The sequence below is a fragment of the Crocodylus siamensis genome, chromosome 1, assembly GCF_052110815.1.
Source record: "Crocodylus siamensis isolate JL-2025a chromosome 1, ASM5211081v1, whole genome shotgun sequence".
Classification (NCBI taxonomy): domain Eukaryota; kingdom Metazoa; phylum Chordata; order Crocodylia; family Crocodylidae; genus Crocodylus; species Crocodylus siamensis.
Window position 1 is genome coordinate 174,727,322 of NC_143395.1, and position 24,133 is coordinate 174,751,454.

The 24,133-nt window shown below is 40.7% G+C and overlaps 1 protein-coding gene across 2 annotated transcripts in view; it reads right to left on the reverse strand.

Annotated features, from left to right (window-relative positions):
• Window positions 1-509: 509 nt before the first annotated feature.
• PSME4 (proteasome activator subunit 4) overlaps window positions 510-24,133 on the reverse strand; it is a 114,988-nt gene continuing 91,364 nt past the window's right edge. For both annotated transcript variants that reach the window (XM_090049420.1, XM_090049430.1), the window contains 13 exons: window positions 23,040-23,165; window positions 22,104-22,256; window positions 20,523-20,627; window positions 19,212-19,303; window positions 18,672-18,803; window positions 16,797-17,005; window positions 16,338-16,423; window positions 15,456-15,584; window positions 13,660-13,815; window positions 6,040-6,202; window positions 5,471-5,604; window positions 2,625-2,764; window positions 510-2,141 (listed from right to left, as the gene is read on the reverse strand). In XM_090049420.1, the coding sequence (XP_089905546.1) occupies window positions 2,630-2,764; window positions 5,471-5,604; window positions 6,040-6,202; window positions 13,660-13,815; window positions 15,456-15,584; window positions 16,338-16,423; window positions 16,797-17,005; window positions 18,672-18,803; window positions 19,212-19,303; window positions 20,523-20,627; window positions 22,104-22,256; window positions 23,040-23,165 (1,620 nt within the window). In that variant the 3' untranslated portion in view covers window positions 510-2,141; window positions 2,625-2,629. The remainder of the gene's footprint in view (window positions 2,142-2,624; window positions 2,765-5,470; window positions 5,605-6,039; window positions 6,203-13,659; window positions 13,816-15,455; window positions 15,585-16,337; window positions 16,424-16,796; window positions 17,006-18,671; window positions 18,804-19,211; window positions 19,304-20,522; window positions 20,628-22,103; window positions 22,257-23,039; window positions 23,166-24,133) is intronic.

Here is a 24,133-nt window from a genome sequence, read left to right on the forward strand (position 1 = left end):
CGAATGGACGAAACGTTGAAACAGCGCTGAAACAGCCTCACTGTTTTAATGAAGCAAAACAAAACAGCTGTTTCTACTCTAAATGACATTTGAAACAAAACGCTGTTCCATTGAAACCTCAAAACTCTAGTCAAAATGGAACAGTGCTATTTTGATCAGCCCTAGTAAACACCAACTGTGCCTGCTTCAAATTACAACCTGAATTCAAATTAATGCAGCATTATTCATCCACATGCTGTGTGACGTTAAAACAGATGTCATAGTCTAGTCCTGAGGTAAACTATTTCAGTGGCTGGTGAAAAGGCTACATTTATACATACAATAATATAAAATGGCTTTGGAACACAAGTATATTATTATGTTTATATAATGCATAAACTCTTACCACAGGAAAAGCAGGTATGAAGATTTGACGCACAATCTCCAGAGAAAAATCAGAGCAGATAAATCTAACATTCTGTTCTTTACACAATGAATGTCTACTTTTGAAAAGATGAAAAATGCAGATGTTACAAACAATCCATTTATTGGGTTTTAAACTAGGTACACGATTGAAATAATTTTGGCACTACGCTATACAGTGGTTACATCTGTGTGCTGACGTTTACTAAATACTGTACTAGGAACACTGCTGTGCTTTTAAGTTTGGATTGAGTCACATACTCAGCAGGTAGATGATTCAAATTGTATCATAGTGTTCCAGTTTGGCTGTATGAAAGATGAAACACACACCAACTTGGGAATTTATTTCAATGTAGGAAGTACCTTGCATTCTATAAACTTACCACATCAAAACATGTGATGTCTTCATTTAGAGATGGCCACAAACATTGCATTAAAAATCTGCATCAGATATAAGTAATGAGATCAATGAAAACCCAAAACAAAATAAAATCTCTGCCTTTTAGACATGGAAAGATATTCTGTTAAAGAAAATAATTTAAAAAAAACTAATGGCATTTGATTTGATACAAAAGCCAATACCACTATAGTATTAACATCTAAGTGTGAATCTTTACAAAATAATCTCACAATGGTGTTATGTAAAAGGTCGCAAACTGTACAATGTTTCATTAATGCAATGCCTCTACAATTTATACAGTCTTTTACATCTATGTAACACATATTAAACATGTCATTAAATAGCCAATAGATAGTCTCTGAACAAAGTTGCAGGCAAAAAAAAAAATATATAGAACTTCCACTATCTTAGCAGTCTCCCATTTATGCAAGGGATGTTTGTTCAAATAGCAACTAAGAGTCTTTGTAAATGAGAGTATTTAAAAAAAAAAAAAGTCGGCCATTCAGTGCTTTTATGCACAAAGCATATATTCTTCATTCTATTAATTCAAACATTGCTTGGAGACAAGAACTTCATATCTATGGGCTCTATTCATCTGAAAGGATTCCCAGCCTTTCCACTTGCTTTAGAAAGCTGCAGATGGTCATGGTTTTGTGTTCTACACCTGGCTGAGCTTCTATTAAAACTCAACTAGGCCATGTAAGTTTTCCTGCTTCCTGCCCTGCCGATCTAGGCTGCAAAAAGCAGAATGGATATTTACATTTATATAGAGATTATAAAAAGTAATCCAGATCTGAGGTGGATTAAATGATACAGGGCCATCATCTAATGGGTGCTCAAACCCACGCAGTGAAAAATAAATCCTTTGTGAAAAAAATTGGCTCCTGGTCTTGCAGGTCGATCAGATAAAAAGTTAAATCAACCAAAATTGGAGAGGTTCACTGAGAAGGTTCCGACTCACACAATCCTGTGTGTTCTGCATATCTACTGCTTAAAAATGGCTGGGGATGTGGAGGAAGAGAAAAGATGAGATAAGAGAAGAGACATCCGGCATAAGCCACTGTGCATGAGAAATAACTGCAGTTTTGTAACACAGGCCAGTGACATGGAACTTTGTAACATGTCAGAACCAGGCTCCACAGATGCAGTTATGGAAGACTGCAAGGCTCTCATAGCTGCTCCGTGTGGAGTTGGAGTTCTTGATGAATAGAGCCCGCTCAGGACTTGAATATTTGCATTTAAAAATAGTTCCAAAACCAAGTTCTCTACACGATAAATTAGTTTTGAGTTTCCTTTATTTTGCAGAAATGTTTCTACATCCTCATTTTCCAAATGAAACCTGAAACAGAAATAGTTACAAAGAAGTTAATACTGTAGAACAAAATAAAAACAAAAATAATAACTTCCTTTCAAAACTAACAGAGTTTCAGCAAACAGGAAATCAAAGTTCTACAAGCCAAAGACTTGTACTTGCTCTTAGGGTAGGGTGAAGTAGAGAGAAGTACTTCAATGTTTCTTTAGTGATGGGTCCTGTGACAGATGCTCAAGGGGAAGCTAATTGGCAAAGGGGTGGGAGCAAAGGGGGACCAGAAAAAATGTAGTCTAAAAAAAGGGAATATACAACAAACACACAGCCGATCACTATCAGTTCTTAGCCAACAGGAGATGCTCCCCTGAGCTGGATAAAGTGTTAGTTTGGAGAGAACACTCTCCTCTGGACTTGAGGCTCTTTTCCTTCACTCTGTCCAATTAGATGGCTACAGCAGATTTCACAAAAGGCAGCAGTGTTTCCCCAACTTAACGAATACACATGCACATTTACCTTATTTATGCATAATAGCAGGGTGATACTAAGAGGTCTGTAAGGACAAGCAGCTGGTCATCAGTGAACTGCTGTTTGTGCTCCTGCCAATTGTCATGGTGGGTCCTCCGGAAATTGGACAGTGTTTTCTTTACAGTCATCTGTGTAAGAAAAAGAATATTTTTATGAAATCATTTTACATTTTAAATCAAGGGAAGGAGTGTCCAAGGGATTATAGATCACTCTGTCTGATCTCAATACCAACAGAGAACATGGAGAAGGTTAGTAAGGAAACTTCCAAGCAATGGAAGGAAAACAAGGTGATCCAACAGTCAGCATGGATTCATCAAAAGCAATTCATGCCTAACCAACTTGATTTCCTTCTGTGACAAGGTGAAACGCTCTGTGGATAGGGGGGAAGCAGCAGATATAGTATATCTTGATTTTAGCAAGGTTTCTGACACCAGTATCTCATGACAATCCCATTAGTAAACTACGGAAATACAGACTAGATGAAAGTACTGCAACACAGATACACAAGCAGTTGGATCAATGTGCTCAATGAGTAGTCTTCAATGGCTTGATATCCAGCTGGGATGAGATGCAGTATAGGTTTCCCCAGGCATCCATTTTGGGTCCAATACTGTTTAATATGTTCATTAACAGATTTGGAGGATATGAATGAGTGCACATTTGATAAGTTTACACCAAGATGGGCAGAGATGTGGGTAAGGCTAGGATTCAGATTACCTTGATGAATTGGAGAAGTGGTTCAAAAATCAACTACATGAAATTCAGTAATGGCAAGTTTAAAGTCCTGTACTTAGATACAGAACAACTGGATGCACAAATACAGACTGAGGAATGATTGGCTAGGCTGTGGTACTGAAGAAAAATATGCAAGAGTTAGAATGGACCATAAACTGAATAAAAGCCAATATGCTCGTCACAAAAGCAGCCACTGGTGTACTGCATGTCACTTGCAAATCAAGGAAAACGATTCTTCTGTTCTATTTGGCACTGATAGGCCTCATCTAAAGCACCATGTCCAGTTTTGGGCTCTGCACTTTAAGAAAAGTAGGGGCAAATTAGAGAGCAACAAAAATGACTCAATCTGGTAAACATAACTTATGAGGGAAGACTCATTCCTCTTCAAATTACATCTGATGAAGTACATTTCTACCTAAGGTCATGCCTCAGAACCAGTTAGGCTAGGAACAGATGTTTTCATTTGTCCCAGGACAAGCTGTCCCAGCAGAGAAGAGTCCCAGTATTGGCATGTAGACACACTGCTCTTCCAGTCAGGGTTTAGTGAGCAGTCAAATGCACTGCTACTTTTCTGCCACTGATTCAATGATGCAATCCTAGGACAACTATTCAGACAAACTTCATAACATCCCAGTATAAACTGTTAGCACACTTCTTATCCCATAAACCTTTTTAGGGTTTGTTCTGCAATAAACACAGATGTCTGAATGACTGCACCTTGTCTCAGGATAAAACAGTTTCTTCCGGGATAAATACAACGTCCATTTCTATCCTCAGTCTCTAACCAGCCACCTGGCCTACCTTCTGCTTAATTTCAGACAGAATATAGATTACCATGTATATCTTCAAATTGAGGAAGGACAGAAAAACCTAGAATTATTTAAAGCAGATTACACAAACAGCCTCAATGGTCAAGTCAAAGATGATCATGCCTTGAGCAGGGACTTGAACTAAATGACCTCCTGACATTCCTTCCAGCTGTACCTATGATTCTATATGCATCAAAAGATCCCAGGAACAGGATAAAAATATTTAAATGCAATAGGAAGTGCTTATTTTGAAGAAATGGCTGCACTAGAGTGTGTATGTATGTTGGGAATATTTTGAGGCTAAGGACCCCAAATAAGTATCCAATCCGAGCTTCAGGTTTCGTATTTTTACAGCTCTAGTTTTACTTCTAACCTCTCAATCAGTAGTTGCTAAGACTCATGAACCAAGGGCACCTTTTGCAAAATTTTTACAAGCCTGAAGCCACTTACGATACTGTCTAATCCATATTAGTTGAAACTGTTTTCTTTCTTCCTCTTGAATTTCTATTTTATTTGCACTGGTGGTGGACTCACGTGTCACTGAACCCAAACCCCAAAACAATTTTGGCTCTCTCCATATGAATAATTTGCAAGGAAGACTGGAGATGGATCATATAAGGAGAGGTTCCAAACATTATTATTAGGAAGAGAGAGCAGGACACTGTCAGTTAGTGCTCCCTCTTCCCACTCCACCTCCTGGAAGCAGAAGATTAGAGGCTTCATGCTGCCCCCACTCTCCTGCTGGAACCAGCATTCCTACTCTCCAAGTCCCTATTCCTGTGTACCTCTCTGCATCTGGTCTCCTAGTTCCAGCAGGGATAATGCTCTTAGAAAGAGGCAGGGCAAACAGGAGAGAGCTCACTGACATCTGTTCCATGCCCCCTTGTTCAGTGGAACTGTAGGGAAGCAGAGCCACATTGACAGTCTACTCCACTCCCAACCTTGCCATGGTGGTAGTGGTGGTGGAAGCGGGGAGTGGAGCTGCAGGTCACCACAGACCCGTCACACCCCCTTGCCAAATAGCAGGGCACTGCATAGAGCTAAGGTGGTACTGAAGAGCTCCATCTGGGGTATGTGGCAGGGCTCTGTACATGTCTGTGTCTAAAATATTCCATTTTTTAATTGCTTCGAAGTGCAGCTGCACTTTGCAGTGCTTGAAGTGTTGCATTTGCTCCCACCCTCTGTAATGAATGCATTCCTTCACAGTCTTTCATCAGAGGACAAGCAGCATGTTTTAGTTTTGCTATATTAAAAGAGGAAAAGGAATGAATTAAGAGTAGGTGTTCTTACCTCAATAGGCTGAGGATCATTCAGATGAGCACTGAGGTCCATCAACAGCTGGGGCATCCAGGTGGGTACATCATAGGGACTTGACAAAATACATGCACTAAGTCCTAGCACACCAGCATGGCGCTTAACCAGGTCTGCAATGGAAAGACAATAACAGAGCTGTGGCAGTATATGCTTCTAACATTTAAGATACGCTTCCATGGCAGACGCAGACCAAACTTCACTGTCAGTAATTCCAGCTCTTTCATTATTTTTAATGGAAAAGGCACACTATAAAATCCGCCTTCCCTACTTTACAGCAGTAAACTATTATTCATCATTTATGCTGCAAGATTATTCAATACATCTATTTGAAATCAGGATTTTACAAGCAGGTCTCCTTCTCCCCGTGTCATGCACAGGCAAAGCAGAGATTGATAAACAAAAATCATTTACAAACATTTAACTGTAAGTCTCTCTAAGCAAACACCTGCACTGTGGGGCATGCTCACATAATCAGCTGGTGAAAGAACACAGAACGTTTTAATCTTCCCTAGCCAGCTTTTTAAAGGTAGAACCTGCTCTTTTACCTCCAGAAGGAATGGTATCTGCTACGGTGCCAGGGTCTCGTTTTCTCTTTTTTGGTAACCTCATCTTGCAGAGCTGTTCAAAGTGAGTCTGCATGGGACCATCCATAGCGAGGAAGCTGCACTGTAACAGACCACTCAGTGTGGTAGCAGCCATTTCTCTCACCTGTGATAAAAGAGATCAGATGCATCAATTCCCATTTAATGTCACTGCTGCGCTTTTGAGCCCGTCAGTTAAGTCACTGTGTTTGACAAGTGTTTCAAATTTTATCCCCTCATCTTCACAGGCCATTAAATACCACCATTACTATTAAAATGGTCACTTACAAACAAACAAGCAAGCAAACAAAGAAAATTGATAACCACAATACACCTGCAGTTAAAAGCTCTCTTCCTACAAGTAGCCAAAATTAGTGAGCTATGCCCCGAGCCTTTTTTGGAAAGGGTGGCATATAAAATTAATCATTCTTTGCTCCCAGCATTTATTTAACTTCAGCTTTAAGCAACTTACACTGTAAGCTATGTGATTTTTTGACCTGCTAGAAATATTACCTGTATGCTAACAAATATGTCCTCTCAAGCAATTTACAATGCCTCTTATTTATACCTTTTCTACTGCAGTAATATCACAATTACAGAGATACCTGCTTTATCCATTAATGTAATCACTGTATTAAAATTAGTTTACATAGGAAACACGTAGACAACTTCTACTCTTCCGTATTTTACTCACTCCATGTGGAACATAAAAGACCTGACAACAGCAACATCATCTTCCTAGTGTGCACATTTAAAAATGTACGTTCACAATACAGATTACTCTAGGTGAATGTTGTGAAGCTGTCTACTGCACAGAGAATTAAAGACTAAAGTTGCCTCCTTTCTATTCATAATGTAAAAATTCTGTGGCATCTAAGTAATAAAACTGATATTATTAGACAAGAATAGAATGTAGTTACCAACTCGATCCTATAAAGCTGAGGCACTCATTCACTTTACTGCCATGGGCCCTAGTCAAATCATCAGTAAAATTTCTTTGTACCATCTCTGGTCACTCATTACCGAAAGTACAAGACAAATCACAATTTCAGCTGGTAAGTCATGCATTCCTAGTACAATAGTTTATTTTTTAATTCAATTAAATTTTTTTTAATTGTATTTGCAGCCAAATTTACTGTTGGCTTCCAAAACTAGGTATGCTTACTCAGCCATGTCCCCATTCTTACTCTGTCATTAAAATCAATTAATTTCATAAAAGAGCTAGAACCATAGGTTCTGCCTTATCTCAAATGTGATCCTACCAATAAGTCCACTTCTATTAAAGGTGCACACATATACTAGCTAACAAAAAACTCTAAACTTTTAAAAATCTGAATTAAACTTGTTAAAAAATATTAACAGCAGTTGCCATATTTAATGGTTAAGTACATACTGTTACACTTAACTGTAAACAGAACGTTCATCTATCTAGAGTACAAACACCTACTAATGCTCTGAATCCAATGCAGAAGATTACAATAAATTATATCCTTGAACATAATGTTCTGAACCTCCACAAAGCAGCAAGTATAGCTGCAAGTGCTGTGATAATTAAACAGTGAGTTAACAGTAGACTCTTGAGACATTCTTCCCTTCCATTTATACTTCCACAGTGTATTAGTCAAACGTGATCAACTTTATTAACAGCATAGAAAAGTATGAAGTGAGAGCCTGCCAGTATTGGTTTTCAGCAATTGGTGAGCTTCATAAGGACTATGCTATTGAATGAAACATGAAGTGCTAATGCAAGTCCCAGAATAGGAGGAAGCTTGGCTGTAAACTGAGCAAACTCACAAGGGATCTGTAGTCATTCACTTTACTGTTCACTGTATTAAAATCCATTTTCAGTAGCCTCAGATGAATAAACTTACTAACAGAAACACATTGCTGAAAGGAGCATTTAGAAATAATGCACTTAAAATTAGAGGTGCACCAATACACTGGTCCATACTGCATCGGCAATGATACAAGGAAATTTGACATTACTGGCAATTGGCTTTTCTCGGCTGATGTGGCCAATAATGTCACAGATAAATGCCACATGCATGTGCGCAGCTGCAGCATGCATGTGACCAGGAGTGCAGCTTGGAGAACACCATCTGGATGGCAAATCTGTTGGGGGGAAGGAACATTGAGTGGGGGGGGTAGAAGCAAATTGAGGCCCCCAAGGTAAGGGAGTGGGGCTAGGGCAGGGGCAGAAGCTACACAGCCAGGGCATAGGACAGAGCTGATGGCTCATCTGCGGGGCACAGGATGGCTCCTACCATGGTGTGCAACCCTGGAGAAAGCACGGGGGCATGTGCCCCCCTGCTAATTTGTGTGTGGGGAGAGAGTGGGCTGCCTGCTGTGGACTCGGGTCCAGAGCTGCTCCACCCTCTACCTGGTAGCTACACTCAGGCTGGTGGAGCAGGGTGGGTGGCAGTGGTGCTGGGAGGGGGCCTAGAGCCACCACAACATTTGCAGTAGCCTCCCCTTCCAGTGCTGCTGCCACCTGCCCCACCTAGACCGAGCCTGAGCACAGCTGCCAGGAAGAGGCTGGAGCAGCCCCGGCCACAAGCATGCAGTGGGCAGCCCACCCTCACTCTTTGCACAGATCCAGGGGATGGGGGGGGGGGTGTGGCACATGCCCCTCCATGCATCCCCCAGGGGTGCATGCAGAGGCAGGAGCTGCCCCCCCTAGATGAGCTGTTGGCATCACACTGTGCCCTGCCCAGCAGGCCAGTGCCTGCCCCTGCCCCACTCCCTCCCTTACTATGGGGGCCTCAATCTGCTCCCCCCCATGTCCTTTCCCCCCAACAAACTTACCAGCTAGATGCTGGTCTCCATGTTGCCAGGCTGCACAGCAGCTATCAGTCTCAGCCCAGTTATCAGTGCACTCCTACTTAAAATTGTACATACTTATAGCTCTCACATAGCTGTATCACAGCTCACTAACAACTTAGATTTAAAAATCTACAGACTCATATGATGATGTAAAATCCAAAGAGCAGAAGTGTTCTTTGAAATGTTTTTCATTTACACTGGATTTTCTCATATCCATTTATATAGCGGAAATCCAACTGCTGTCAGTAGCTTCCTTTTAGTTAATGATTAGTTTCCTTTTAGTTAGTCTTTAGTGACACACCAATACTAAAACAAGGGAGTAAGCAAGCAAAATGAAGACAAATCCTACAAAGGACAAGGTGGGATCAAGTAATCTCAAAACAGTACGCTGCATAAGAAGTCAGCAAGTCAGTTGCCTAAATACCTTTGTAAGTGTGGGCTTAAGATTCTTAAAAGGAAGACTATAGTGAAATATAAAACAGATTCTAGCTAGGACATTTAGCTGTGATATAGAGTAAATTAAGAGAGATTTTTTGCTGCGTATAAAGCATAAAAAGAAAAAGAAAGCAGCTGTTCTCTGGAGAACTTCCTAAAACAGATGAGAAGAGGAGAAAAGCCCCAGTCGAAGCTGGCCTAAGGTAGGTTATATAAATTGACAGTCTGGTTCACTTAACACAGGGGTGGGCAAAATGTGGCCTGCAGGCAGCATGCAGCCTGCCAGGCCATTTTATCTGACCCACGAGGCCCCTAAAAATTTAGAAATTAAAAATTTAAAAATTAATATTCATCTGCCCCGGATATCTGTCATGCGGCCCCCTCAATGGCTTGCCAAAACTCAGTAATCGGCCCTCCACCTGAAATAATTGCCCACCCCTGTCAATCTCATTTTAAACGTCAGATATTTTGCTGTTGAGAAAGTAAACATTTTAAGGGACCCTTGGGTGGATCTGTGTGGGTGGTTTCACTTGTTAGATTTTAATATCAAAATGGAGCTGTATAACAAAGACTGCAGAACATCAAGCACTAATTCCTGCATCCAACTAGATAACTTGTAGTTTGGACTAGTGCATAGAATTTAGATAGCCAACCAATTCGAACACTTCAAGGAATAAAGAATGTGTTACTTCTATACAAGATGTTCCAGTGGTTTGCTGCCTTCACTTAGAAAAATCTGTGCCTTATTTTCAATTTGATATCTCTAGCTTCAGCTTTTAGTCACTGGACAAATGTCCTCTCAGTTAAAGAATCCTGAAGCATCTGATACCCTTGCTCTACAAATATTCTAGACTGATCCAATCACTAATTAAAAACTCAATCCCCCCACCAATCATTTTAGAAGACAGCCTTGAACCAGACACAGTACTCCAGTAGTGGTCATCTCCCCAGTATGGTTTGCAGAGGCAATCACTTCCCTTGCCTTCACTCTGTTTCTCTTGTCCGTATACCTCAGGATCACAATTGTTCTTTCACACATAAGCCAGCTCGCGATCATTAAAACTCCCTTCCAGTCAGCACCTTCCACAATGCATTAAAATTGGTGTTTTATTGTATCCAAGCCACCAAGTGATCCAGATTAACTATGTAACTAGAAAGTCTGTCATTTATTAATTTTGTACCGCCTGAAAATTGTATCAACAATGATTTTATATGGTGTTTTTTTTCCCTTCAAATGACTAAGAAAGATGCGAGATAACATTGAACTAAATGGTAAATCCTGAGATCCCACCAAAATTTGAAGAGTTAAGATTTAAAGAAAAAAAGTGAGCCATCAATTTTAACATCTTACTGGCAAAAAATGCTTGAAAAACTGAGAACCCATATGTTAAGTTTCAGGTCAAAAGAAAGTTATAAGCCATTCAAAATTAGATTTTATACTGAAATCATAAACTTCACCTTAAAAACAGAGCATAATGAAAACAATTCTGTGGTAAATGCTGAACAGATTGGAATTTGCCAATCCCTATAAAAAGGGACGGTCACAGTAAAGCAAAGTTTCTATGGTAACAAGATCATAAGCACTTATTCCATAAACAAGCCTTGTCTGATTTATATCTAAGCAATACAAGGACATACCTTTTACCCAATATTTGCGCATGTGAACTTATTAAAAATGAACAAACCATTTACAAAAATCCTATCTAGTTGTTCTAAATGCTCCGACTGGAAAGGGTAACGTTAAACAGGCTCACTGGCTTATTCTGCTTTAACACTACAATGTGTGACAGGTATGCAGCAGCTCTGCTGAAAACTGGAGTTGGCACTACAGCAGGCGTCACCAACCAGTTGATTGTGATCAACTGGTCAACTGGAGAACCCCCCAGACTAAGAGAGACTGTCAGGGGCTCCACAATCGGGTGCGGTGGGATGCACATGAGGAGCAGTGGGATGTATGAGTAGTGGGATGCATGTGGCTGGGCTGAGCCGCACCCCTGCCACGGGGTAAGTGGTGCCCCAGATGGGCCAGGGGAGGGTCAGAGCCTTGGTGACTTGTCTTGGAGCGTGAGGGGCTCCTGCTGCTGCGTGCACCCTAGTGGAGGCCTGGGGGACACACATCCCCCTGATTTGTGTGGAGTGAGGCAGCTGCTGCTGCACACTGGGTTTTGTGTCCCAAGCCCCACTGCAGCTTGGGGTGCAAAGTGACCTCATGCCATGCACAGATCCCGGGGGGGCGGGGAAAGATACGTGCAGCAGCAGGAGTCCCCCCATCCTCCCCGATGAGTTGCCTGGGCTCCGACCCTCCCCTGGCCCGGCCTGGCCTCCCCTCACTCCATCACCAGAGGCCTCAATCTGACAAACAAGGCTGAAGAGCCAGATCCAAATGGTCTTCACAGACATCAACAATGACACTGCCTAAAATTTATGCAGCTTATCCTATAAGGCAAATTCTAAAGTTTGGCACCTACAGTTCCTCTACAGTGGATGGAAAAACTTCCCATAAGCAATCCAGAGTGCCTAGGCACTAAGTACTTGGCTAGGCCTACAGCTAGCCAAGAGGAAATGCTAGACATAAGAATATCTGAATGCCCTCTCCTCTTCGGAGCTTAGAACACAACTCAGGGCTGCACATGAGCATCTCCGTTATCTTAGAATGCAGCTTCCAGACAGGATGCATCAACAGCAGCAGTGAATTCAGCAAAAAACACTTGTACCCTCCATGCTTACTGCTACTCACAGCCAGTGGTGGTGTCCATGTTTTGTACAACAGCACAATGGTTAGCACACTTGCCCAGGAGGTCAGAGATCTAGATTTCAAACCCTACTACGTCAGGGAATATAAATGCACACCTTCCACTTCCTAAGACAGCATCCTAATCACCATGCTATGGATTAAGATTCTCTACCCTTCCAAGTGAAGCTGTCCAACTGGGTGGCCAAGAATGCAGTTCAGAGAGCCAGATTAGCAAGCAAACAATTCTGTAAGCTCAGTAAGAAAAGCCCTCCCATGGGAACGGGGAGCCCTGTGTTACAGTTCCTGCTTCCAGGGCTACTTCTATTGAAATCAGTTACTAGTCCCAATATCAGAGACCAAAACCCAAGACTCCTCCCTGTCAAATGAGTGCCCTTCTTTGAGACAGTCAGAATCCTTCTTGCTTGTTCAGTTTGACCCCATAAATATCTTGCCCTCTTAGCTGCCCAAGGGAACAGCTTCAGTAGCACACAATAAAAGATTCTGCAAGAGATGTTGAACCATATTGTCTTCACATACTTTTGCAAGTCTGCAATAGACACAATTTGGTTCCAGAGTAGGAACTTTATATATATTCCCATGTCTGATAAAGATAGTAAGTCCAGTTCACTTGCTCATGGTGCTGTAAACCCAATACTGCCTACATGAACAAAATGAAATTAAAAAAGAAAAACCCCACCAAAAAACCTGTCACAACAATATGCTAAAATGACCAATTGCAAACAAAGCAGGTCTGCTGAGTACAAACTTTTTTTTTTTTTAAACAAGTCAGCAGTGATGGTAGAAATTTATTTTAATCTGCAGGTTGAGTTTTTCTAATGAATTTCCATGCTATCGTTTATACTCTAGTGATATTATACTTCCTACTGCTGAAATCTGAGAGCACAGAAGACACTGTGAGAATTTTGCTTTTATATTACTGCAAATAAAACATGTTCTAGAATATTTATTTTCTTATCAAAAGCGTATTTCTGTACAATTTTACACAGCTTATATAAAAGGTGAAGAGGTATACATAACTAAAATATATAGCTAGCTGTGTGCACGTGCATATTGAAGATGATCTGTATTTAGCCACATATAATACAGCTAGAATATACTGCAAAACACTAAAGATCTTTCTGTATTAGTGTTAATTACAGGTCATCTGCTATGCTTTGTACAAGGTTATACGAAGTAAGGTAAGAAACTAGGCATCTTAAACATGGGCGACTGGTGCCTCCTGAGCCAACCGCCAACTGGAAGAGGGATGGAGGGGTGTCCCCAGCAGCCAACTGCTGACCCCAGAAGTGCCAGCAGCAAAACCGGGTATGTCAGCAGTAAAACCAGAAGGGCCACTGGCGCTAAGCACTCCCACTCCCGGGACGGTGCCCATCTCAAGGGGAGCACCAGCTGGCACTTCTCTCTGCGCCCCCACTTGTCAGCAAGCGCCGGCCAATCTTGGGGTGGGGAGCACATGCCCCCCCAAAACCTCCCTACGCATCACCTATGCTAAAGAAACATGGAAATACTACCTTCCACTTTTTCTTTTTGTATTCATTGCCCTTCACTGACAGTTAAATTACTATACTTGCCTCAAGCTGTTCGTCTTCCAGTAGCTTTATTACCAACCATCTGATGTCACTGACAGCTTCTTCATTGTTGAGGAAGATAAACAGATTATAAAATACCATGGTCTGAAGGTAGGTTAGTACTGTGTATCTAGCATGCCAAGAATTGCTTTTTGCTGTCTGCAAAGAGAGAGAACAAAGTAGTTAGAATTAAAAATAAGGGTATCTAAGTAAACTGTTGGTTCGTTTCAAAATCAAGTTATATATTTGGTTGTTGCTATAGCAAATTAGCAATGAAATATTTTATTCTACTGAGCTTTTTTTTAACTTGTAATTTTAGGTTCAACTCTAAAGCATTTAAACAGGACATGACTTCTGGTTTATTCAGTCTCAGTCATTTGCCTTTTATGAATAAGCCAAAATGTTGGATCTTCTCAGTTGCACATTGAAATCTTTTGCATATAGTGGACTTTGGAAAAAATTATGCTAAAAGTCACCATTTTATCCTATGTGTAGGGCTCTAGAAGTCTAAACTATGAAAAAAAGGTGTCCACAATGGATATTTTTTCCAAGAGATTCCTCAGTTCCTACTGTGTGTTGACTACACTAAATGTAGTCAGTTTCTCCATCTCCCTATACAGTCAATTTTTTTTTCCATTTGTGTGAGTCTTCTGCAAGGCATGTTTTTTAAAACAGAAAAATACTGTAACCCCTCACCTGACCCAAAAAGCAGCAGAACCTATTGTAGTGTGCTGCATTTTGACAATACATTTTGATTTACTTTTGAAATGAATTTCAAGTTAAGGATCTCTCTGAAGTGATAATTTTATTTGAAACTGACTCACTACTGAATCTACTGAACCAGTAGTTCTCAACCTTTAAAACTCAAGGTACCTCTCATTACACTCAAAGCATCCCTCTGAAAATGCCAGCTCTTAATTTTTCACTTATTTTTTTGACTGACAGGAAACTAAATATTTCTTCTGTTGCAAAGAATTACTACAACAGTTTTAATACTATGAAATCTTATTTGAAACCTGGGTTTACCTTGTGAATCATGTTTGCATACCTAATGGTGAGACACCCCACACCCTTGAAAAGATCTCAAATAACCCTGGTTGAGAATCACTGATCTATAACTTAATTTTAAGAAATGAAAATACCTCTTCCCCCAGCAAAAAAATCTTGTGGGGGCCAAATGTTTAAAAGAATATTAAAACTCGAATCAGATTTTGTTTTTCCTTTTATAAGGTTTGTATTTGTAGTAAAAATGAATATTTGAGTTATTTTTCAATTTAATTATACTTTAAAACAATGGGCATATTAGTAGAAAGATCAAATCAGAACGAAGCCCTTTATGAAAATTTTCAGTGCCTTGCTATTAGTAAACATTTCTATTCAGCAAAAAATTTTAATGACTTTAATTAATGTTGCTAGTTAATTCTGTGCCAATTTCCATTTTGATGACCAAATACTAATAGAATCCATTACAGAACCTCCAGCAGAAACAGACAATTCTCCTCAGTGCTGCCTTTTTGCATGGTTTTCAGCAAATTACAATTGCAACCAGCAGTTATCTAATCACTTATGTTGGTTAAATTTGCTACTCCAACATAGATATAAATGATAAAAGCAGCTACATTGGCAACAGTGTTGCCATAGACAAAAAAAAAAAAAAAAGGCAGAAAATAGTTCTGAAATGGCAGAAGATTTTTGCACTTGCCTTAGCAGTCAATGTGATAGTTAGATGATAGATAAGAAAAAGCTTAGCACATTTCATAGTCTTAAACTTTCATTTTAATAACTTAGACCAGACTCACTTGTTTTAGCACCTGAAGTACCAAAGGCACTTGTTGAGGATACAACAACCCCTGAGACATTAGTGATAAACACATCTTAGCATCTCTCTTGAGTTCATCATAGCTATTATCATTTTCTACTGGGGCAATCTGTAAGGTAAGATCAAACAGAACACTCAGGAAATAACTGTTGCTGAAGAAAAATTTCCTTATAACAGCGATATGTTATGCAAGAAAAAACAAAACTTCTGCATTTGTTTAAATAACTTTCACTAGTAAAGATTAAACAACTAGGCTAGTCATTTCAGAACATGCACATTTATGATATTTCAGCACTTCTGTATTTTAAAATCTGTGTACTGAGAAACACTTAGCTGGTTTAAAGTTCAGTAAACGTAAAACGTTTACAAATGAGGAGTACTTATGTGTCACAGCAACTTTGTAAATGGATACAAAACTCACCTGCTTAATACAGACATCATTATAATGAGTTTTATTGGGTGCCCAATGATAAGATACACATAGACAATAACATTTTAATATGAACTGCTGCATCATAAATGGCATGTAGATATTTCTACATTTGATAAAGGTAATTACTCATGGGGTAATAACACTTCCTTCTGTATGCATAACGTGTTAGGGATACAGGATATGCATATATTAGTTATTTCCAGAAGACAACTAAAAATAGTGGTTCCAGCTTCTTAAGCCCAAGGCTATCAGTTTCACACACAAGCTTTTGTTGGTACAAATTGAATAAATAAATGAATTGGGCAAGTAAGCAAGGACCAAGTGTGCTATATTTAAGCAGCTTTCTATTTTAATTACAACGTCTTAGTTTTTTTCTCAAACACTCTTTCAAACATGAACAATTCAGTATTAAAAATGAAAACAAATTACCTTGAAAAACAACGGTAAAAGCTGGAGTTGCTCTGTGACAGCTGTGGAGAAGGACCGACCTGCACTTGCCATCAACCACTTCAGGACTGTGTGTAAAAGAGAAATGTTAAATAGAATAAAAAGATCAAAAACAAAACAAGTCAAGTCAGATTTACTAATAGTAAAACCCAAAAGACATCCATTTAAATCACTGGGGTTGTGCTAGTAGCAAGCTGAACCCCGTATTCTTGGCATTAGAATTTACAAGCAACTCTCAGTAACATTGCTAATAAGGGAACAGTAATGTAAATCAGAGTACTCTTGGCTATCAACATCAGCTGACACAGCCCAAAATATAAGGGATACACAGAAACCTCGTTGGCATAAAGCAAAATTCTAGATTATAAATATTTATGGTGTTTAGTTGCAGAGTATTATGGCAGCGTAACATGTTCTGACAAGTGAAATTCAGCAACTCACTGGTTTTCAAGAGTTTAATGCCCTGAGTTCGCTCATCTTGTTCACCAACTCCATTCTCTTCCATCACATGGTTCTGAATTTCTTCATCCACTTCCATAAGGGGTTTCAGTTTTTCAAGTATTCGTGTAGTGAATTCATGGATACGAGGGGACTTTGTTGGAGCAGTATTTGGCAAAGAAACATCTATCATGAATATGTAGGTCAAAACACTAAAAATAAATAGTTCAAGAGTTTAATATATTAATTTCACTGCACAACTTAAATAACAAGAATTGTTCAGTGACTACTGTTTGCTTCACTTTACTAATTGAAACTGAATATTTCCTCTAAAGTAGATTAACTCCTGTCCCCAGGTAAACCTTTTGAAAACAATTGCTACCTGAAAGACTGAAATGACTGACTCAGATGCCTGCCTGGAATCAAGTCATAACAAAATGCTACAGCACACCAAGACAAAATACTTTAGTACACTGAGCTGCATCACTATATATAAACATTTCAATGTTAGATAGAAGAGAAACTAGGAGTTGAGAACATATGATCTGCTATGCCTTTCACTTTGTAATTTAAGAAAGCAAGAGAAAAATAAAGCTATTGCTGCTATTTCTAATAATTTAGATCAGGCATCTTTAGTGATTTCTAATAATAGGTATTTGGAGGGTAAGGTAGCTTGATAACATATTGCAATTTAATATCTAGAAATATTTTATTTACAATTACCATTACACTCACGGTCACAAACTTCTCAAAGACCATCTCAGGCTGGACATAAGGAAGAATTTCTTTACAGTCCAAGCCCCCAAGGTCTGGAACAGACTGCTGCCAGAGGTGGTGCTCACACCACCTCTGGATTCATTTAAGAGGCAACCTTGCTGGGATCCTATGACCCCAGCCAACTTCCTGCCCCTGGGGCAGGAGGCTGGACTCTATCTTTCGAGGTCCCTTCAGGCCCTAATGTCTATGAAATCTATGAAAAAAAGCATTCACAAAAGGGGTCAACTGTCTGCCTAGAACTCTTTCTTCAAGATGACAAACTGTAGATCACGTAGTATTTGTTACAGCTAAATGCTTCTGGTAGACTTAACTCCTGCACACACAAAAGCCATTATCCATAATTTGTACTGCTGTTGGCTGGAGTTTTCAAGACTTAGGGAACCTACCTAAACTGCAGCAGAAGTACACTGTACAGTAGCTCTTTTAACCTTGCTCTTTTTGCTGCCACCCTCCTCACAGCTGACTGGCTAAGGGTGCCTTGCAGCCCCACTGTCACTTGGCCGGAAAGAAAAAGCTGCAGTTTCCATGTCCCAGTCAATCAGCAACAAGTGGTGGCGGTGCTGCTGGGGCCCCTCAGATAAATCGACAGCAGAAGTAAAAAACCATGACATATTTAAAACTGCAGTTTTGCCTCCCAACCAATCAGCAGCAAGTGGCAAGGCCACCAGAGCCCCTCCACCAATCAGCAGGGGAGGGCAGGTGCTTGGCAAAAGGAACATGATTAAAGGAGCTGCTATGCAGTGCATTTCCACTGTGAATCCCTACATGTAGGATTTTAGAGTCACCAAAATGCTTTAAAAAAATATTACCCATTACATTTATTCCACATTAAGCACTGGATACATGCAATTTCCAGAGGTTAAAAATTTTCAACGTAAAGAACGCGAATGAAGAAATGACCCAAAGTTTGACACCAGCACTTACACTGCAATTTAAGGGCATTATTGTGGCACCTAACAGCCTCAGTAGTACACCCAATTTGCTGAGCAGTGTTCAGGTACACAAAGATCAATGACACCCCAGAGTATATCCTATTATTGAAAAATAATGATCCATATACGTACACATGGAACAAAACGAACTACAAAAGAGACCACTGACCTTCCTATTCTCTCTCTGACATTTTTGTAGACCTGTGTGAGTTTAGGTTCCAAGTACTTAAGCAATCTGTGCAACAGTTCTGGAACTCGCCATTCTTGCTGTGCAAGGCCACCTTGCAATACGTACAGCCGGCTAGAAATCAGAACATCAATACTGTAACATTAACTACAACATGTAAGTGACAAATTCTTTTTCTATGCCCAAATCTTATTCCAAATGCTGGGTGTAATCACAAAATAAAACAATATAACTGCTATATCAACACTGCATTTCCACAATAGTTACTAAATCCTGTTAGAATGGCATTAAAGTGATGCACTTTACACAATGCCTTTGCCTATGCACACAGGTCTAACGGCTGTAGGGGAAAGGCACAAAAGCTGCAATTGCAAAAGGGTTTACGTGGGGTATACAAATAGGTGTGCCTTTCCTCCAGGCAGAAGGAAAAATTGCTTGAAGTGAACTTGATACATCTCTATAGAGAGGGGAAGAGGGAGAATTTACTGATATATACTAAAAAAAACAAAGTTAAATTCTTACCATGCATCTACAAATGATCCTCCTTCACCACTTAAGGGAGACTCCAACAAGAGTTCAAATAAAAAGTGCAATTTCCGAGGATCTCTGCTTTCCTGCGGGAGAGAAGAGGGGAAATTTATATACACATCAGTGATTGGAATTCAGCAAAATTCCAGTTCTAACCATACAGAAGAAAGATATTTGTATTGAATATCTTTAAGTCCTAAGAATGTTCTACTATGCAAAAGAAATAAATGTTTTACTTTTCCCAAAGTAATCTGAGGAAAACAGAATCAGCACAAGACATAAATCACGATATTTTACTCATTCATGCCAAATCATTGCCATTACTTAAAAATCTGGCACACTATGGGTAAAAGAAAACATGTAAAGAACTTCAATTTGTGACAATTAAATAAAGCAACCAACTTACGAAAGGTATATCCATCTAGCGTACAGGAATCTTACTGTAGCCAAGAAATTAACAGGGTTCCTTAAAGTATTTAATCTGAGTTTTCCTAAATTATTTTTGCCAAGCATATGAGAAAGCTCTATACTTTATATTTTAGCAAATGAGGACAGGTCTATCATCCAAGTTCAAAAAGGATATAAAAGAGTTTAGTACTGGTAACCCCTGTTTAGTGCTCTTAATTGGTTCCAGAAAAAACGAGCGTTAAGCAAATCCACGCTAAGTGAAACCCAATTTCCCATATAAATTAATGTAAATAAATATAACTCACCCTGCCCTGCCCTGGGCCTCTGCCGGCCCTGACCTCAGGGCACCAGCGTGGGCCCCGCACTCAAGCCCGCCCACCCAACTTGCTGCTACTCGCCACTTTGTCATCACTGCCACGTCTCTCAACCTCACTGCCCACCAAAACTGAACAATTCCACTGAGTGTTATAACGAAACTGGCTGAGCGCTCAGTAGAATCGGGTATGAATTTTAAATAAGCGCTATAGCAAAATAGTGCTAAGCAAAACAGTGTTAAGCGGGGTTGCCTGTACTAATTATAAAACATTATAGTAAATACATAAATATTAACACTAGCTTTAATAAAAAGACACCCATAGCCCCCTAAAAACTCCTTGGAAGCAGATGAAAACTTATATTTCCAGAAACAAAAGCAGCTGATCATTTTCTGTAGTAATTCAAGGACTAGTGTACAATACATATGTTTAGTAGTATTTAGTACTCTAAATTCCATCTTAACACATAAATTTAAACATTTTTTCTCCATGAAAAATTTATTTACATATTAGGCAAAACTTTACCGTTATCTGTTCAATCTTACAAAAATAACCCAAACAACGTTAAATATGGAATACTTACACAGGAAGTTGCTATGCATGTGCCCCAATCATTATACGTTTCCACTGTGATGTTAGATAAAGCTGTTCGAAGCAATGGACAAAGAAGCATCCAAAGTTTCTCCACCTGATGAATAGAAGGCAAGAAGATGAAGTTTTTCCATTTTGGGTTCCTATTTAACTCCTCTAACACTTGAACCTTCCCCCCACCTTTCTTCCACCCTCACAAAAAGCACAGCGAGCTTCTTGCAGAAGGTCAACATTCCAGTCTTAAAAATATTGCCATGAAAGAGACTGGTAATATCTCTTTCTGCTTTGTTTACAGGCGTTTTGAAGCACCATAGGAGTTGCACAGTTTATCACTGTTGCTTCTGTAGGCTAAGCTCCTTACAAACACCAGAGACTCCTTCCATTCTCCAGCTCCCCACAAGTTTATGCGTTGTCTTCCCATCCCTTTGTATTTGAGGACCCCCCTGAAAGCCCTCTCTCTCCTATGTAGTGGGCTCAACTGCCCCTTTTTCCTGCATGCCAGGTTCCTTGTTTTCCCTCTACCATCACAGCAGCATTATGTATTATGTGTTTCCACTTTCCACCTCCTTCTCTCATAAGGATCCCCTGTGCCTCAACTCCACGCTTGAGATGGTGTATGAACTCCTCAACCTTCTTCCCACTACATCAGGGGCCTGTAATGCTTCTCCCATTTCTCATCAACCCACTTCCCTCTTCCTCCACCATGGACTGGTCCACCAGTTTCTGCTGCCTGTGTGCCCTATCCCACATGCCTCTGCACTGCTCCCAGCAGTCTCATTTTTTTCAGATTGGCAGTATTTTATAACTCTATTGTGAAGCACGAAGTGAGACTGGGGTAATGTTTTGATAATAGGTATTAATGGCTTCCATTAAATGATTCTTTCATTTACTGACAATTGCAAAAATAGACCAAGGCACCTAGAAGTCAGTGCTCAACTCTGAGGGGCTTCTTGCCCCCAGGGCCATGTCATCCAGCTCAGAGGGCTCCCCACAAGTCTGAAAGTTTGGCAGTGGGGGAGAGGTTGCCACTTACCTGCTGCCAAATTCCCAGACCCATCGACAGCCCCACAGCCCAGACACCAGGGCTCTGTCCACTAGATCTGACATGCAGGGCAGCGTAAGGCCCAATCCTGGCATGTGGGAATGGGTGGGGCCAATCCCAGCACATGGGGCTGTGCAGGGGTGGCACAGGGCATCATGGCTCAGTCCTGGTCCATGGGGCCAAATACAAGTGGCATAAGGCCTAATCCTAGCACAAAGCCCTGTGTGGGGCACCAAGACCCAATCTAGGTATGCAGGACTGGCAAAAGCCACACAGGGCCCAATCCAGCCTGCGGATGGGTCCTGCGCTATTCTTCTTGCCCACAGGCCCAAAACATTGAGCACCACCAATCTAAGCTGCAGGCAATTCTTCAGCCCACACATTAACATGCAAGGAAAGGTTAACTAACTGTCTACCTGAAGAACCTTGCCTGCCAACAAACCAACAAGAATGTATTCCTTTAAAAAAACAACAACAAAAAAACCCTTCAGAATACTGAAGCGTTCAAACACACACACACACCACTCCTACCTTTTCAAATGTCCAGTGTTTAGAGCCCCTTATCAAGCCAGCTATGATTTCAGCTACACATCGCTGGGTACTTTCATGACAGTCTGCTACTAGCCGTTCCAAATGGGGCTTTAAAACTGGCAAGAAGGCATCGTCAAAGTTTCTGAATAGGCCCTGTTAAGTTTGGTTACAAAATACAAATTTAAATCATTTATCATTTTGAAATTATTCTAGACCACTTACAAGTTTTTAAGCATTATTTTAAATTTTAACTTAATGTTACATACAGTTGATATGAAATACCCAGGTCCATAAAAACAACAGCCTGTATGGTTACCTTCTACTGAACTGCTAAGGCATCATCTCTTTGGAATATTTTATTTCTTATTTACTATCCTGAATTCTTTTGAAAAAAATTGCTCCATCTACTACTACAGCTGATACACGAGTGTAGAAACAGTACAGTAAGATGATAATACATGCAGATGCATTAGAAAGTCACCAAGAACGTGTGCAACTCACAGTAGCATCTAAAAATACCCATGCAATTATGGGACGGCACAGTAATGCCAATAACTGCAGTCATTTAGTATTTGTTTAAGCAAGTACTAAATGACTGCGCAATCTGCCACACATGTGGACACACTCAGTGTGTTACACTTCCAATGTGTTATTACTTTTAGGCAGTTAAAAAAAAATTCAAATCTCAACCTGCAGTAAAATTAATTTGTTGCTTCTCCTATATTTAAATGAAAATACACCCAAGTCTTTCATAATCTCAGCAAGGCATTCTACATACCCTACCTAGTGAGGCTAATCAAAGTGGCAATTATTGCAAAGCTTCCAACAATATTAACAGCGATGGGATGGATCTCTGTGCATGTTTTTCACGTTTATTTGATCATTTTATCTGCACAAAGAAAGCAAGTTACGCATAACGCATAGAAGTCTCAATACCTTGAAGAGGCAAAATCTGCGAGGATTAAATTTGTCTTTTCCTTTTCGGTCTTCTAAAGATAGGAACTTTATTAACTGCTCAACAAATTTCGGATCAGAAAAGTGATCATATATAGCTTGCTCTGCCTGTAAAAGAAAAACCAGTGAGAGTTTAGTCTATTTGTAAGGTGCTTGGAACCACCATGCTAGCACCCACCTTATTTAGTCAAAGTCTTATTTTTTATTTCATTACTACTTCAATCAAGCAGAAACTCAATCATGTACGGGCTATTCATTTTCAATCATTCAAAACTGAAGCGGGCAAAATACAGCCTGCAGGCTGGATCCAGTCCATCCTATCCTGCCTGAAGGGCCCCTCCAAAAAACTATTACCAGCACACGGCTGCCCCACTGAAAGCTGGTGGGAGGTGCAGGCTTTCAGAGGTCACATGCCATTGGATCAGGCAGGCTCTGTGCCTCCACCTCCGTGCAGCTCCCGACACTCCAGCTGGGAGCACCATGTGGAAGTGCAGAGCGTGATGGTATGTGACTGGACAGCCGGTGAGCAGGGACGGGAGCTCCTGCCTGCAGTGCCAGGAGCCCCACATGGAAGCACAAAGCCAGCCCAGCGTGCTCCTGGCTCGAGTACCAGAAGCCATACATGCTGTGACTGAGCCAGCCCAGCCAGCCCAATGGTCCACAGCTCCCAGGAGTCACACTTGATGGCATGCAGCCAGCTCAAACCAATGACACATGGACTGGGAACCCCAGGGAGTTGCATGCCATCAGGCCAGGCAGGTTCCATGCCACCACATGCAAGTCCCAGCACTCCTTCTAGGAGCTGCATGCCACCAAGCCGGCCAGGCTGGCTCTGTGTCAGCATGTGTGGCTCCCAATACCGCAGCTGGGCCAGGCTGGCTTCATGCCTCTATACAGGGCTCCTGGCACTGTAGGGAGGAGCTGTGCACCATTGGGCTGGGCTGGCTCTGTGCCTCCACACGCGGCTCCCTGCTGGAGTGCTGGGAGCCCCATGTAGAGGCACACAGCTGGCCTGGCCCAGCCTGATGGCACATGACTTCCCACCTGCACCACTGGGAGTCTGATGTGCTGGTCTG